Below are 18,957 nucleotides of genomic sequence, written 5' to 3'. Positions count from 1 at the left end.
TATACCTACCTACCGTAGCACTTTAGCAACGTGTGACTGCGGTTTTCCAAACATGAAAATTACTATGCAACTACATTAGCAATTTTGTTAAGTTTTGTATTCTGAAAATCTTGTTTTATACTTTTTCAGCGTCGTTTTTTGTCGTAGTTGGGTTTTAGTTTTTTTACTTTTTATTTTGTAGTCTGAAACGGACTGAAAGTTATTTCTTGGAGATTTTATAAAGATAGAAAAACAAATTCTTGATTGGAAACGCTTTTCTTGATAGAAGAAGACCACAATTTCTTCCCCCAATATTTGTTGCAAGATCTTTAAATCCGATCGCCGATGGTAAGAAACAAAAAATACGATTCCAAAGGAAGTATAGCCTGACCAGGAACATAAAAACCCTCGCCATGTTGCGGAAAACTAATGGTACTAATTTCTTTTAATGGCAACAGTAACTGAAAACTTCATTGACATGTCACCTTGCATGTCAAAGTGTAAACAAACTTTATTTTAAATGTGCGCAATTGATTTTGTGAATTAAATTGCTAAAATCTTTTTATAGTCGTGAAAGAAAAGTGGTTCACAATGTGTTAAAGTATTTACCGAAGAGAAATACTAAGGGTTCGGACAATATTTTCATTGAATAATATTTCCGACAAGGTTGTCAAATTGACTGACATGTTTATCGTATAGTACAGTCCATTATGAAAATTAGCTGTGGTTTGTTTCAAATACCTATTTTAAAGTTTTTTGTCACTTTCTAAGTGTTGAATTTTATGGAATTGGGAAAGAAGTACCGAGTTTGAAGCGTTCATGAGCAGACATTGCAGTTGAATATTCAAGTTCTGAATTTGATTATTGATGAATAATAAAATAAATCCTACTAACTCGATTGATGGTGTCATTTAATTTATTTAAACCAGGTTACCTATAATAATATTTTTTCGTTAATTTATGAAAATATCAAATTAGCCCGTAATCCTGAATCCTGATACATAAAGTTAGCCTATTAATTTAACACAGGTACGACTGTACTCAGTGTTGCACTATCAAATGCAATTGACGCGCCTCTATGCCAGGGTTTTTATGTTCCTGGTCAGGCTATAAAGACCTACACTAGCAAATATTCTTATGCCGTATTCACAAACATTAAGGCTTGGTATTTCTGCTAAAGTAGGTATTTCGCGCTGTCAAAATCTGCGCGCGCAATACTTCGCCGAAGACAGCGCGCCAAAGAGCTCTCGCGGCTACACAGTATAGAAATACGCAGTTGGTTAGGTTAGGTTGACTTCCTTCCGTTCAAGCGTCACACTCACAGCACTTTCTAATACAAATCATATCCAAGTGATACAAATTAAAACAACTTTCAAAATTTTTGGGAATATATTTTAGAATCGAATAAATATAGAATATAACTGCCAAAGTAAACACGGCTCAAAGAGGCGTGGCGTCACCCGACCTTCCGGAAGTTCCGCGTGGGCTAAAATAATTTCAAGATTACGTCACCCGACCTATCGGTAGATCCTCGGGAGCTTGAGCGATTGGAAAAACATTTTATGATCAGTTACTCGTAGTAGCGATTATTTAGAGCTTGGATAATAAATTATAGTTGTTGCAATTCACAAAGCTTTGCATGTAGTTAATTACATTAATCAGTACACGCATCAATTTTGTTCAGTCTTTTTGTTTATTAATAAATAAAAATACCATACTAAAATTGCATACATATTTGTTTGTATTGGTCTGGGTGTTTTCTTTCCATAATTTATGTATAACGTATGTACGGGGCTCTGTATCGAAAATCACTATGAGCAATGAGCATCACACACGGTTACCTGGAGTGCATTACCGCAGCAAATTTTTTATAAATGTTGTGCTTTAGAGAGTCGAGATTATAGCAGATAATTAGTCCATCGTGAGCAGAAATTTGTCCACTAATAGCAAAATTCGTTCAAATTATAGTTTTAAAGTTATTAGGAAAACACAGATTTTGCTGGGGTAACGTTTCAAACATTACCCTGGCAAATTTTTTTCTTGAAAGTCGTTCTATCCCGGAACCAAATACATGGATAGATAGCTCTTGTTGCGTAGTAATTTGTCCACGAATAGCAAAATTTGTTCGTGTTCCGGTTCTCAAGTTATTTAGAATTTTGCTGGGGTAATGTTTTGTGATGTCCCAGATCTCGTAAATGGTTCAACGCAGAAGTTTGAAAAAAATACCAATGATAGACCTTGATATGTCCAAATTAGTGCAAACATTAGTCATTGATTTGAATGATAAACACCAGTGTAATTAAAAGATTTCAGAAAATCAGATAAAACGGATTTGTGAGTAAACCAGTACTCTTACAATCGAATAAAAAGGTGTAGCATGTACCCTTGGTACACCTTTATAACCACAGTAAATATAAATGATGTGGCTTTGCGCAAAAGAGAGATTTCAAGAAATCTAATTTATTTTAACAGTCTTACTTTCGTGGCCGAATACGCGATTCCCTTATAACAAGGGAACATGGCATACAATGGACAAATTAAAATGTTCCTTAAATAAGCTATCCTGTTAATTTCAGCTTTATATTACGACTTATAAGAAAGTTATCGAACTGCAAAAAAATATCAGGAATTCTTCTTTAAGCCGACCAAATTATAAAAGTTACAAAAAAGCGACCGTTCCATACTTAAGGCTTGCCATCTTAAATGAACGGTATAATATCGAGGTTTCGTCAGTACAGTTCCGAACAAAGGTGTTTGTGTAGTGTAGTTGAGTTGAGAGGTCAGATTATTGAAATAATAAAACGAACATTTTATTTTTTAAATACATTTTTAAAATAATTTACATTACAGATAACAATGAGAGGATGACATTGCAAGGTGGTGCCAGTCCAGTCTTAAATCCGTTGATATATGCTGCATCTGCCATGTTTTCAACCGACTTCAAAAAAGGAGGAGGTTCTCAATTCGACCCGTATGTTTTTTTTTTTCTATGTTTGTTACGCGATAACTCCGCCAATTATGAACCGATTTGAACAAATCTTTTTTCGGCGTATAGGTAATACCTCAAGGGTGGTCCCATTTAAATTTAATAATAGAAAAAACAACCCCCAAGGGTGGAAAATTGGGGATGAACTTTTTTATACGCAATATCTCCGCCGATTATAAATCAATTTGAACGATTTTTTTTTTGTTGAATAGGTATTATCAAAAGGGTGGTTTCATGCGAATTTGAAGAAAATATTTCACCCCCAAGGGTGGAAAATTAGGGATGAACTTTTTTATACGCAATATTTATAATTTTTAGTTTTTTTTTGTGTTCACGCATTTGAAGTCGGTTTTATTTTTTAAACAAGTTAATTGGCTAAAAGATTCTTCTATCTTGCAGTTTAGACTTTTATTACAGACCTCAGACAGTATTTTTTGGAAAACTTTTACGCATGGTGGAGGAAGGGACGCTCTAGACACTCAAGTCTACAAGGAGTCACATGAACTCCAGTTTTAAATCCGTTGACATCTGCTGTATCTGCCATCTTTTTGGCTAGAAGATTCTTCGATCTTGCTGCTTTGACCTTTAGCTACAGACCTTAGACAGTATTTTTGAAACATTCTTACGCATGGTGGAGGAAGGGACGCTCTAGAGACTCAAGTCTACAAGGAGTCATATGAACTCCAGTTTTAAATCCGTTGACATCTGCTGCATCTGCCATCTTTTTGGCTAGAAGATTCTTCTATCTTACAGCTTAGACCTTTAGCTACAGACCTTAGACAGTATTTTTTATTATTTATTTGTGTCAGTGTGCTCTTCTAAAGAGTGTAAGACGATTGTATGTAGGTACTATTAAAATGTAATTTTAACTCATTGGTTTTGTCTCATATTTGAGGAATGTACTATGTATCATGAGTAGAGTCTTCGTTTAAAAGGATACGAACGATTTAAATTTCAATAGGTAGACAAAATTGATAATTCTTAATTATCAAAAATTTAAGCTTTCTCCAGTAACACTGATATTATTATACAGTGACTCATCAAAGTCATCATTGTCAAAAATATTGACAAATCGCGAACTGTCACGGCCAAAAAACTGACACGCGTCCGTCCTCCGTAAGCGCCACCGCGCGACTGATTGAGATTGTCCAAGCCGTCATGGACGATTTTTTCCACATTTTTAACATAGTAACTAAATAAGACGCAATATAAAAATTTCATCCGTTAAAAGCCCTCAAGTTATTTCTGAACTTTAGTTTAGTAAAAGATTTAGAATCTCAAATCGCTTATTTTAAAAATAAAACCATAAATAGAAAACGAATTGAGGTAACTTTGGGAATTTATTCTATCGAGTCAACTTCATCAAATCGTGTTTCCCTAGCCCTAGAAAATATCCTCAACTATGCCCAATAAAAATCTTAGCCTTTAATTTTACTGTTTAGTACCTCAAAAATGAAAAATGAAAACCTCATTTTCGCCATTTTCTCTGCTACCCGGCCTTAAGTATGAGATCTCACAGTACCCGTGGACACACAGGGTGACACACGAACCAATCACAGAGCTCTATTCAACGCTGTGTGTTCGATTTGCATCGTTTGTGAATACGGGCGTTAATATGTTTTGTCTCACAACACAGAACACATGTTCTTAACTTAAAGCAAGGAGAAACCACCTGCGCGGTTCAGGTATTAGATTGAACTTAGTTGACCTCTCTCCTGTCACTGCGCAACTTACAGTACTTGCTATGTAAAGGCAAACCCGTTCCAAAGCATTATCTGCAGTATGCAGATTTGCTCCTATTGGGGTCTCGGGTGTTAAGATGCAGTTAAGCCCTGGGTACACTAGGGGATTTCCTAAATTAAAAGTAAAATAATAATTTTTAAAATCATTACAATTATGTTCAGTAAGGTGGGTTTTAAAGAGCACTTTTACAGAATTCGTAATAAAATCCTACTAGACTACCTATCTAACCGTCTAGCGTTTAAGAAGTCAAGGTTGCGTCATCATCACCATCATGTGCATCGTGACTTGGCTGCTAGGCAGTTCGCGGGGACAGTTAATAATATTTAGAAATTTCTAGAAGCATACCTAAAGTGGAGGTCTAGAAATTCTAGTTTCACCTCGCTATAGAGCTGTAGAATCCACTAAACTGGACTGGGTGTTTACTAACACAGATACGTGTTCCTGGGGCATAATAATAATTAATAACACACAAAATCATACTTCTTGTTATTAGTTACTGGGTGGAATTTTAGGCAGTGTCTGATTTTGTTCACAATTTCGTGGGTTTGAACTTTTTTAAGAAACTCCTTAAAGTAAGTAACACTAGCTGCCCCGACTGACTTCACAACGCCCAATGTTGATCAGAAATAACTTAGGATTTTAATGGTGAAAGTATTTTTCAAATCAGTCCAGTTGTTTCGGAGCTTCAATACAAACAAACAAAAAATTAAATCTCTTTATATGAAAAGATAGCAGTAAAAGTTCAGATAAAATCGGTTCAGCCGATAGGTTCAACTGTTAACTAATATTGTTATTAAAGATATTGTAAGTAGGTACCTACTTAATTTCCTTAGAGATAAACTATGAGTAGGTACTCTTCATTTCCAGTACTGTTACGAGTGTTACTTAAAAAGCAAATAAACACCTATCTTTGACTGCAGCGTGTAATATTGATGACGTCATAAGAGTCCAATTAAGGTTTTGTCATATTGGTTGCGTTCTGCGCTCTGCGGTCAGATAAAAGTGAACGCAGCCCTCATCGTGTTAACAATATTGTCGGTCTCTATACATTTTGTATTGATGCGTTCTGACTGCGCTTGCACGAGCAAAGAACGCAAACAGGTGCGGCCTGCGTTTACTTTAACCTGATCGCAGAATGCATACAGTGTGACAAATACATGGTAGATTTCTTATGTCATCTAAATTACTGACTGACTGACTGACTGGCATGGTGATCTATCAACGCACAGCCCAAACCACTGGACGGATCGGGCTGAAATTTGGCATGCAGGTAGATGTTATGACGTAGGCATCCGCTAAGAAAGGATTTTACGAAACTCCACCGCTAAGGGGGTAAAACGGGATCCACGCGTACGAAGTCGCGGGCGGCCGCTAGTTCACAATTAAAATAGTAATGTCAATTCACATTAGCTGCATCGCCATCGCTTCCCCTATGCGTTCTACTTACTTGACTCAATAAAGTCGTCTGCTTCAAAAGAAGTCCATTCATAAATACAATACAAAGATTCCATTCAAAACTTGAATAACTGGTGTGACAAGAAGTTTTTAGGACATTAAAAAACTTAAAGAAAAGGGACCAGCTGCATTTTGGGTGAAGGATGAACAAAAGACGGCAGATCAAGTGAGGCATCTTATATGGTTGCAATAAGGTGTTATTTTGCAACAAAAAAGGTGCTGCCGACCGTTCCTCACCCCTGAAATTTTGATTTAATTCCGAGTTATAAAGTTTTTTGTTGTTTATGTCCTAGGTGGCTATTGTAAAAGATATCAAAACTGTGAGTGAGACAAAGAAAACTGCGAATCATAAAATTCTTCACACGTGTCGATCGTAACAATAGTGGTTAGAAACTGATAAATACTCTTTCTTTCTTCACATGCCAGCTGCGCTGGTGAGATAAGATCCACTTCTCTTTAAAAAACATAAGACCACCTTTGTAGATAATCTTTGAAGATTTGGTGAGAATCGGTTTGACCCTCTCTCCCTCCCTAAACGTCTCACGCAATTAATAGATGCCCCTATGTATGTATAGGTGGTTAAGGCTTGGTATTTCTGCTAAAGTAGGTATTTCGCGCTGTCAAAATCTGCGCGCGCAATACTTCGCCGAAGACAGCGCGCCAAAGAGCTCTCGCGGCTACACAGTATAGAAATACGCAGTTGGTTAGGTTAGGTTGACTTCCTTCCGTTCAAGCGTCACACTCACAGCACTTTCTAATACAAATCATATCCAAGTGATACAAATTAAAACAACTTTCAAAATTTTTGGGAATATATTTTAGAATCGAATAAATATAGAATACTAGCTGACCCGGCGAACTTTGTTCCGCCCTAATGGCAATAAATAAGCAGACTTTTTTTTTTATTTCGAACGGGATAAAATCCTATGTCCTTCTCCTGGCTCTAAACTACCTCCCTGACAATTTTCAGCTAAATCGGTTCAGCCGTTCTTGAGTTATAAGTGGAGTAACTAACACGACTTTCTTTTATACAGGGTGTTAGGTAAATGGGTATATGAGCCGACACTAGCCCATGTTAACATGGTCATATAAATGGTATGGTGAAGTCAGAAAATTGATATCTTCATTTTAATTATTTTAATTTTCATACAAATCGGATTTTATAAAATTTATTTTTTATGAAAATTAAAAAAAATAAAATGATGATATCAAATTTCTGACTTCACCATACCATTTATATGACCATGTTAACATGGGCTAGTGTCGGCTCATATACCCATTTACCTAACACCCTGTATATATAAGATAACTGCCAAAGTAAACACGGTTCAAAGAGGCGTGGCGTCACCCGACCTTCCGAAAGTTCCGCGCCGGCTAAAAGAATTTCAAGATTACGTCACCCGACCTATCGGTAGATCCTCGGGAGCTTGAGCGATTGGAAAAACATTTTATGATCAGTTACTCGTAGTAGCGATTATTTAGAGCTTGGATAATAAATTATAGTTGTTGCAATTCACAAAGCTTTGCATGTGGTTAATTACATTAATCAGTACACGCATCAATTTTGTTCAGTCTTTTTGTTTATTAATAAATAAAAATATCATACTAAAATTGCATACATATTTGTTTGTATTGGTCTGGGTGTTTTCTTTCCATAATAATTTATGTATAACGTATGTACGGGGCTCTGTATCGAAAATCACTATGAGCAATAAGCATCACACACGGTTACCTGGAGTGTATTACCGCAGCAAAAAGCTTGCCATCTTAAATGAACGGTATAATATCGAGGTTTCGTCAGTACAGTTGCGAACAAAGGTGTTTGTGTAGTGTAGTTGAGTTGAGAGGTCAGATTATTGAAATAATAAAACGAACATTTTATTTTTTAAATACATTTTAAAAATAATTTAAATTACAGATAACAATGAGAGGATGACATTGCAAGGTGGTGCCAGTCCAGTCTTAAATCCGTTGATATTTGCTGCATCTGCCATGTTTTTGGCTAAAAGATTCTTCTATCTTGCAGTTTAGACTTTTATTACAGACATCAGACAGTATTTTTGGAAAACTTTTACGCATGGTGGAGGAAGGGACGCTCTAGAGACTCAAGTCTACAAGGAGTCATATGAACTCCAGTTTTAAATCCGTTGACATCTGCTGCATCTGCCATCTTTTTGGCTAGAAGATTCTTCTATCTTACAGCTTAGACCTTTAGCTACAGACCTTAGACAGTATTTTTTATTATTTATTTGTGTCAGTGTGCTCTTCTAAAGAATGTAAGACAATTGTATGTAGGTACTATTAAAATGTAATTTTAACTCATTGGTTTTGTCTCATATTTGAGGAATGTACTATGTATCATGAGTAGAGTCTTCGTTTAAAAGGATGCGAACGATTTAAATTTCAATAGGTAGACAAAATTGATAATTTTAAATTATCAAAAAGGATGATGGGCATATTGGGCGTTAAACCAACAGAAACAAAAAGTATACTAAATTAAAGCTTAATACTAGTACTTCATTTCATAGTATGACAACAATCCTGAAATACGCGGGGATACGGAGATAGAGGTCGTTGAATATGCAGTTTCTATAGTAGGTATTTCACATCACATTAGGGTAATAAAAATAATATTAGGTCAATTAGATTGCTTTTATCGATCTTATTGAGAGTATTGTATCATATCTTACTATCGATTCTATCGATTTAGTAAGTATGTATACCGAATAAATCATAATCGATTATTCGATTAAATTAATCGAATATATCGCTGATAGTAATAATGGTAATCAATAAAATCGATTAATAGAATTGTTAATCGATAAATCGTTATTTGGCAATATCGATTAATAATCGATCCGTGATCGATTATGCGACAACACTAAAGCTTAACTGGTAGAAATCCTATTGAAACATGACTGTGTTCATTTCAAGTTACCTACCCGTAGGTAGGTAACTTGAAATGAACCTTTCTCTGTGTTACCTACTCGTAGGTACCATTTAGAGAAATGAATTTCTAAATGGTACCTACGAGTAGGTATGGTCCTACGCACGTAATGTAGAACATGGACTTATTTTATACAATTTGTTGGCCCCACTCCTTAATTGTTGGACATAATAATTGATAAATAACTTAATGTATCAATGTAGTATATTAATTGATTATATTTTTTGTTTGCGCAATAAAACACCTATGACTATTATACATTATATCAATTCCCAAGCAAACCCGGGAGTTTTTGGTAGTTATTTATATGAAAATATATTTCTGATACTAAGTCCTAACAAATAATAGTAGTTACATTTCTGTTGGTTTTACGCCCAGATTCCATAGAAAAGTGCCCATCATCCTTTAAGCTGTCTCCAGTAACACTGATATTATTATACTGTGACTCATCAAAGTCACCATTGTCAAAAATATTGACAAATCGCGAACTGTCACGGCCAAAAAACTGACACGCGTCCGTCCTCCGTAAGCGCCACCGCGCGACTGATTGAGATTGTCCAAGCCGTCATGGACGATTTTTTCCACATTTTTTAACATAGTAACTAAATAAGACGCAATATAAAAATTTCATCCGTTAAAAGCCCTCAAGTTATTTCTGAACTTTAGTTTAGTAAAAGATTTAGAATCTCAAATCGCTTATTTTAAAAATAAAACCATAAATAGAAAACGAATAGAGGTAACTTTGGGAATTTATTCTATCGAGTCAACTTCATCAAATCGTGTTTCCATCCGTTAATAGCCCTAGAAAATATCCTCAACTATGCCCAATAAAAATCTTAGACTTTAATTTTACTGTTTAGTACCTCAAAAATGAAAAATGAAAACCTCATTTTCGCCATTTTCTCTGGTACCCGGCCTATGATCTCTTAAACATTTAAAGGTAAAAAAAGACTTATATTTCCTGGTCGATTGATGAGCACGACTCTACATGGCGCCGAGAAAAAATAAAGATAAGAGGAGATGAGACCATCGTTTTTGTAATAATTACGTGACAAATTCAATGGAAACCTTAATGCGAATAATACCTACACAATTATAATAATTTTATCATAAAATTCATTTCAGAAGATCATTCTAATGCGTAATGATGATTCTCAGAAGTGCCAAAATGAAGAGATCTATTTTTTGTGAGTTCGTGATTTAACCTAATAAGGATAAAGGAGGCACCCGGTTGAATCTAGCACTATTGACGTTATTAATTTAATATTTTCCTTCCTCATCGACCAATTTTAGGTTAATTTACTATGCATGCCAATATCGTCAATAGTTTACAGAAAATAAACACTTGAATAAATAAAGATTTCCACCTTTCAATCCTACGGACTAAACGAATTTTCATTTGAGTTTTATTACTAAGGAATTTTATCTCTTTTTTCCCTAGAACTCGATTAAGGGTAAGCTAGAGCAAAATATCGAAAATCTTCAAAATACAGAAGATCAGAAATTTGTTTTAACGAAGGAAGGAAGTAGTAGAAATAACCAATACTTTCTGCTAAACTTCAGTTTTCATTGCATACAAAGTCTGTGTTTAGTGGCTAAACAGTCAATTTATTATACCAGAGGGCTTAGTGTAAGTTTAAATTAAACGTCGACATTAGCGAGCGCGTTAAAAAAATATAGGTAAATGAAGATATTAGTTTTTGAAAGTTTACCACGAGTCGTAGACGAAACGTAGGCAGGCCTCCCACTAAGTGGACCGACGATCTGGTGAAGGTCGCGGGAGGTGCCTGGATGCGAGCGGCGCAGGACCGGTCTTTGTGGAAATCCTAGGGGGAGGCCTTTGTCCAGAAGTGGACGTCTTTCGGCTGAAACGAACGAATGAAATAGGTTTATGTGTTACTTACCCATGAGGGCCATGAAGAACTGATTGGCGAGGCCATCTCGGTTGAGGCGTTGGAACCATCGCGGCGACAGCAGGAACATACTCGGACCTCGTGCGGTGTGGCCCTCAATGGCTCATGCTTGGCGTCGCTGGTGGCCTGCAACAAGAGAAGTTATTAATAAATGGTTCATAAAAATAATTATGTATGAGGATTACAGTTTTACCCAAAAAGTGCACAATAAACACTCTTCTTGTCGTGTCGACAACAAACCTATACAGTATCAGCCCAATATTCCGCTACAAGAGTGGCGTTGTCAGTAGCATTCATTAAATTTTCCTGCGTGCAGTTGTTTGGGCCCGCAATACAATAAATATTATAACTGACTAATTAATTAAATAAGATTCTAACGATATCAGATCAACTACTCAAGTGAATAATAACCCAAGACAGACTCTTCTTATGCGAGGTTTAAAATAGACTAGCAATAAAATTTGCAGAAGTTGACTTCCGCAAGCTGTCACCACTGTGTAAATCTTGCAGAAGTTGTCTTGCTACAGCTATTTACATAGTAGTAAACCGTTTTTGCGGGTTTTTCCCCAAATGAAATGGGAAAAGGCACAAAAAAATAAGATAAACAATTTATTATAGGTACAAACACGTGTTTCTTTTTAGAAAAAATGCCCCCTAATGACGTCAATCTGAGACTTTTTTGCTAAAAGCGAAAATAAGTCTAGGGACACCAGACGTTATATTCTAACTAACCGTAACGTCACCGTAGTGAAAAGCCTTCTTCTACGGTAAGGAGTCTTTCGATGATGATGAGTAATGTAGCTCAAGAGACTTAGTCATGGAAAATCATAAATAAACAGGTTTGAGGTATCCCTCGCAGCGCACCTTTAAGTAGAACTTGCGTGCGTACCTAAGGTGCGCTGATAAAATGGGTGCGCTGCTTCAAAGAATTACTCACAGACAGGTTTCCACAAAGTGATTCTTTCCACTGGAATTCGAACCCAGAACCTCTGGTTGGTGGGAGAGTCTAACTCTCTTTCTAACTTTAGTTTTAGCGCTTAACTCAGTCAGTGCCTGAGGTATGGAAGCGGCACGGGAGGGGTGATATTGACATAATATGACGTAACAGAGCATACATATTTAATAATAATAATAATAATAAGCGCTGAACCTATACGTAAAGGTTCGGCCAAACCAACGCGATCACACGCGATCAGCCAGCGTGCATCGATGGCGACCAGACTTAAATGCATTGATCGCCATCGCTGCACGCCGGCTGATCGCGTGTGATTGCATTGGTTGGACCGAACCTTAATGGCGCTTTCGTTCGTTTGTACTGTATTAAACAGATAAATTATCGCTTTAGTTTACTATATTTGTAGGTGATATTAATATAATAATATTTCGCGTACTACTCCATTGACGGAGAGCGATAAAGTGTTCCCAGAATTCGGCGATTAGAAGCAGTGAGATAAACTTCGACCTCGTCCATATTTAGCCCATTTTGATAGTTTATTCCAGAATGTTCAATCAACTTGACTTATGTTTGCTCATATCTTATTTGGCTCATTAACGAATGAGGTTTCAATCATGAATAAAATTAGGTCATTTGTCATAAGGACCTGTTCTTGTGATTAATTTCGTTGCGGGTCCAATGACAGTCCAGTTTCCGGCAACGCACCTGTAACGCCCCTGGGTCTGCGGGTGTTTATGGGCGACGGTAATCATTTACCATCAGGTGATCCGTCTGCTCGTTTGCCTCCTATCACATAAAAAAAAAAAAAAAAAAGTTTAACTTTCCCCCGGGACCAACTTGACCTTCACTGGTTGGGTTATTGGCGGTCAAGCTGTAGATCCTGGCTACACAGGAGTTGCAGCAGTGGGAACGAGATTATGGTAGTAGTCCCGTAAGTCTTTATTTCAGAAGAACCATATCGACGACTTGTAGTTTCTTTAATTTTTGACATGTCAAAAGCCGACGACTCATTTTGGTGAGTCGCCAGGTTTGATGTGTAGACAGCATTAACTAGACCTTCAGTTGTCACCACTTCACGTGTCAGATCTCGTGGTGTACTCGCGTGACAACTAATTGGCTTCCACAATCTTCGAACCCGCGACAATTATGCTTCTAATACCACATAACTAGTTGTCCTTTGTCTCAGTAGTAAAATACATTAAATGTATTAACAGCACGCAATAAGAACCTACGGCATAGTATTTTATTATCTGTGCCAGACCGTTCTGTGTTGTGACCCAGTGTGTCATTTAAGTCACAAAATCAATAAACTCTAGGTACTTACTAACTAATATTATAAAGTTAAAGAGTTTGTTTGGTTGAACGCGCTAATCTCAGGAAGGATTTGAAAAAATATTATTGTGTTGCATAGCCCATTTACCGAAGAAGGCTAGGCTATAACAGCAACAACAATTACGCTACGAGCAACAGGAGCGGAGCATTAATGAAAAATATTGCTAAAACGGGAAAATTCGTACGATGTTCACTCGCACGAAGTCGCGGGCACAGCTAAAGCATTAGCTTTAGCTGTTCTTTGAGCAATTATTAACTTGTACCTACTAAAATCATCATCATCATCATCATCATTTTTTCAGCCACAGGACCTACTAAAATAATATTAAGAAAAACAACATAAAAGTAACGTACTAAAATAACTAGATAGTTGTTCGGAATCTAATGTTACTATGTTTGTAGACAGTTCCAGTGATAACTCTGTTTACATTTGGGCCAGTGATTCTGCTCTGAGTCACAATAATCCGGGGATCTATCACTCAAGTCATGATTCATAACCACCGTGACATTTGCTTCAACATTGGCAAGAGATAATTTGTATTATGTCTATTTCTCAACATGCTGCAACCACGCGCCGCTCATGCCAGCGTTACTTAGTTATAACATAAATATCTAACATATATCTACATTAAAGAGACAAACAAAATTGATGCATCTGTTTGTAACATCTAAAAAACAGAGTTTTACTAAAATTAAAGTTGCGTTACCTAGGCACATAAAAAAAATTGTCAAGTTTATCACTTTGTCACTGTTTTTAATAGGACTATCAGTGGCAGAGATAACAAAAAAACTTTGGCCACTTTTAATTAGACTTGTCGTCAAAATTTGTAGTTGATCGTGAGGTAAACCGCGAGCAAGAGTTAGTTTAAAAAGCAGAAGAACTACCACAGGCACTACGCATGTGGTGGTTAAGACTTGCGTCACATCGTGGTTAAAGTCTTAACCGACAGTGATGGGTAGAGGTAATTAGATCAGTATCGCTGTCACCTCTGTAGTTTAGAGAGCTGAAGTTAGAACTGGAGGTCTGGAGTTCACTTCCTAAGCACACAATGAAACATTACGTGTATTGTATGTTGTCAATTTTGGAACTGAACTGATCGAGACGTTTAACAACTACTTATGTATAAATGGTAGCGAAAAATGCTTGATATTGGATAATTTTGATAACAAATACAGGCATTATTAAAAAAAAACTATCCAAAAATGGAACCTGTATTGAAAATAAAAAGCAACATAGTACATGATCAGGATCAAATTCTGATCAAAATTAGATTCAAGATCCTGATGATTACTATATGCAAATAATCTAAAAAAGTTTATGTTTCTGAGTCTTAAGATCTTGCCCTCACGGTTTCATAGTAACAAACAAATTCGCAAACCGCAAGTCATAGAGACCTTAACGACCATAACTAACTCAATGGCAGAGAACGGCAATAAACTGAATATTAATTACACTTGACCTCATTGTGGACAGGAATCTACACTTCCGACCCGTAACATAATGTCTTTGTTGCCATGTTTATACTTCTGGTTGTAGTAGCTATGCGTGTGGCTCTACTTGTCACGAAATAGATTGGATTAGCACTGATACGATAATAATGCACGAGTGCACAAGAAAGGCTGCAGTGCGGGAGGAATGGCGACGGATTGTGAGACTTGCCACCGGACCTGGTGTGACGACCACGACCACTCTGGCAAGAGTGTAGCGACGAAGAAGACGATAATAATAATAATTGTTTTTATTATAGTTCTTGTAATTCACGAATGCAAGTGAGCTTTACATGTGTGGTGGCTCGCTACTGTTCGTTTTTCAAAAGTTTCTATCACTATCGTTATGTACAAGTACACGTACACACACAAGTAAAGTTCACTCGCCTTCGTGAGTTGCAAGAACTATACTTACTTACAATGACTAGGAGAACCATTAATATTAGGTGTTAAAGTATCAAATTGCCGTTCTGTATGGAGAATCCAACAAAAATCAATTTTTCAAACATTTAACTATGCGATTTTTAAAGAACCACAAATTTTTGTTTTATGAAAGAAGAGATGATGAGGATGAGATGATATCCAGCCTCTGTAACATCTTTGGGCTAATTCTGATAGCGCTCAACAAAAATCGACTGACTCTTATAAAATAGATGAAAATAATTAAAAATGAAAATTAGAGAGTTTTCTACCAGAGGGTAGAAAACTTAATAATGGTAAAAAGCTCAACTGAGAGGGACCAGCTGGAAATTACTGATGAAGTTAGATTACTAGCTGCAGAATAGCTCTATTTGTTTGCTATGGAAGTCTGGAAGAGGTCTTTTTTTCATGGACAAAATGATTTACCTGCTGTATTACTGGAGGCTGCTGAAACCTCTAGCTGGGCAGAATGACGGAGGATCACTGATCACTGTTCGAAAGCACTACGTCTGAAGGAGAGGCCTAGAGGCAATACACTAATCTCAAAGTGCCAAATACTGGTCAAAATTTAATAATTATTTTTGATTTTATTAAGGGCACTTTCAAATAAGATTTGAGAAGGACGTCTGTCTTCCACTTGCAAGACTTGGAAAATGCTTTAGGATAAACAATTAGAATTATCATAAACATCTAGTGACGTCCTCCTCATAATGTCTAATTTGAAGTAGCTCTTATAGCTGATGATGATGTTGATAATGATAAATTTCCCAGCAATCATTTGCATATCACATGTACACTCTAGTCGTCATAATTTAATACGGTGTAACAATTGACTCAATGTTACTAACTAGCTTTTGCCCACGGCTTCGTCTACGTGACTTTTGCCTTGCTAGCCTATGTCACTCAAGGATAATGTAGCATTCTAATGGTGAAAGAATTTTTGAAATCATTCCAGTAGTTTTTGAGTCTATTCGTTACAAACATACAAAAATACAAATATTTCCTCATATTATGAACATCAAGTACGAAGATTGTAGCGACCATCCGATAACTTTTAAGAGCACGCTATCACTAGTAGTAAATAAAATAGTATTACACACATTAAGGCTCCTTTCCACCAACACGGAGCAGAGCAGAGAAGTGTTTTGAATAACCAATCAGATTTCTTTATTTTCACATCTCCGCTTCAGTGGCAATGGATCGAGCGGAGAAGATAGGAGAAATGTCTGGCTCACTTGTTTTTCTATAGAATTTGACAGCGGCGGCGGCGCGCGATGCGGAGCTGTGCAGAGCGGTCCGGTGTTTTGTAGACAGCAATAGACTGACAGCTGACAGCTCACACATCTCCTCTCCGCTCCGCTATGGTGGAAATAGCCTGCCAGCTTCGCCGCACATCTCTCGTCTCCGCTCCGCTCCGTGAAACCAAGCCTTACTATAGAAGTGAACCGGTTACGACCGGATTGCACCGGATGAGCGGCGCGCGCGCATCGTGTCGGTGCTTTGGAATTGGTATCCAATTTAGCGGGTACATTTATCACAATGTTTTATTATTTTTTCATTAGACGATGCATCGTGTTTGATCGTCTGGCGTCTTAGATTAACTTCCTTTTCTATTTGTGTTGATTGCTGATAACAAGAACAACTCTGTGATAGTTGATGTTATTATTTCGCTTAGCTACTATTTTTATGTAATACAACTTAGAATTTGGAATCGAATTTGTCGAGAGACAGTGGTAGGGTTAAAAATATACATAATTTATTACTTTATTTTTGTCGATAAGATCCACAATCCAGATGTACCTACTTCTCATAATTTTTACTCAGTTATTCTAAACCTACACGTAGAGTTTGAAGCATTTTTCTAATTTAGTCTAAAAACGTGTCATAGACATTAAATGCAAAAGCTGTCAGTAAATGAACTAATTTGTGAGTTAATTTGATGAACTACGCACATCCTGTCTTTAATTAGTTATTTTCACTCTTTCATGCGATAATTGGAACTGTAGTTCCACAGTTTTGGTATCTGTTAATCCGACATACCGCTAATTCGATTCCTACTGTTTATTGGACTATTGTGGTGAACCTACTCATATAACACAAGAATAATAGCCAAACTATAAGTGAAATCTTAAAATATGTTGCCAATTTGAAAATATCTGTTTGTTTTTTAAAACTTTAAACTTTCTCCGAACCGGCCAATCTCAATCATTGGGCGATATTCAGCAGTGGACTTCCTACAGCTGATAATGATGATGATGACATCTGTCAATAGGCTAGTTTCCTAAAAAAATTTTTTTAGTCCGTCAATTTTAATATAAATTTTTTTTGTATATTTTTAATTGTCAATCAAACAAATAATTACAACGTTATAGTGCGTTGAAGTTCACAAGTCACAAAGTGCTGCACTTTTACGCACTCACTGACGTCTCTTTACATTTTCATTAGATTTAAAAAGCGAAAAATATGTGTCGATTAGTTTTTGATAAGCTAACTGACGGACTAATTAAAACTCTTGCTTTTTTTACCCAGGAAACATCCATATTTGCTGAAGTTCATACATCTTCACGCGTGCCGCGTGTGCTCTTTATCATATTACTAATGAACTATTGATCTTCTATATCTATACTGATCGTTCTCTCAGTTATCGATCGTGATTTACGTCTGCGAATTGTAAACGGTCGCTATTGTTTTGGGCATGATAAGGGTCGAGTTTTATTGGACCGATAAGATTTTTTGTAGGAAATTGTATTGAAGTATGTGTATACCAACCAAATATACGAGTACTTAGAGTAGGCGCACACCGTTGATTTTTCGTCGACCGATAGTTTAGTCGGGCAGTTGATCAGTATGGGCATGTACGGGAGTGCGCACACTACGCCGATTCGATTTGGCCGATTCTTCATACAAATTAAAATCGGGCACAACTATCGGCCAACTAAAAATCAACGGTGTGCGCCTACACATTTTTACATTTGATAATTAAGAATGTAGAGACGGGAGACTGAAAAATCGGACCAAGTGCGAGTTGGAGTTGGGCACTTTTAGGTAGTTAGTTGGTTCCTGAAATTAAAGTTTTCGAGCAATAATACAAATATTTATTTTGTTTTGTTTTTAGTATTTTTGTTGTAAAGCGGCAATCGCGGAATCACAATTCAGATACAGCCAGGTGACAGACAGACATACAGAACAGGGAATCTTAGTAATTCCAACAGGGTTTCCGGTATTTGTGTGAAAAATAATACCTATGCCAAATACAATAATATAATAACTTTTTCATGATTAATAAAACATTCAGTATTGGAATGTTTTATTAATCATGAAAAAGTTATTGTTCAATACCAAAAATTTCCATGAAATTCATGACAATGAGGGTGACGTGCTATGAAAAATACTATTGTTCAAGTGATAAAAGAACGTCATACAACAAGTAATAATGTATTTACTAATGTTTATTACCTATTATTAAATCTTGCATTAATCATATACCTATTAAAACGTAATAGTTTTTGCTAACGCTGTGTCAAAGAATACTTATTAATATTACTGTGTTGAAATGTTGACAATGGATGCCTGATTTTAATGTTTTTGTCTGAAATTGTACAATTTATACGTCGTATTACCTATTTCTTAGGAGTCTTTTAAATAAATGTAGAGTTATCTAGTTGAAATGTATACTGGGACGTAAAAGATTTTCAAAAGCTTATTTGAGAAAGACATGCAGTTTTACTTTATACCAAAA

The 18,957-nt window shown here is 36.4% G+C and overlaps 1 protein-coding gene across 1 annotated transcript in view; it reads right to left on the bottom strand.

Moving 5' to 3' along the window:
• Positions 1-18,957, bottom strand: part of LOC135082886 (solute carrier family 2, facilitated glucose transporter member 8-like) — a 47,547-nt gene that overhangs the window by 23,207 nt on the left and 5,383 nt on the right. The window contains exon 2 of the mRNA XM_063977648.1: positions 11,015-11,149. Coding sequence (XP_063833718.1) covers positions 11,015-11,093 — 79 coding nt within the window. The 5' untranslated portion in view covers positions 11,094-11,149. The remainder of the gene's footprint in view (positions 1-11,014; positions 11,150-18,957) is intronic.

Source organism: Ostrinia nubilalis, chromosome 22 (assembly GCF_963855985.1).
Source record: "Ostrinia nubilalis chromosome 22, ilOstNubi1.1, whole genome shotgun sequence".
NCBI lineage: Eukaryota > Metazoa > Arthropoda > Insecta > Lepidoptera > Crambidae > Ostrinia > Ostrinia nubilalis.
Note: the sequence above shows the minus strand (reverse complement) of the source record. Positions and strands in the feature narration are given on the sequence as shown.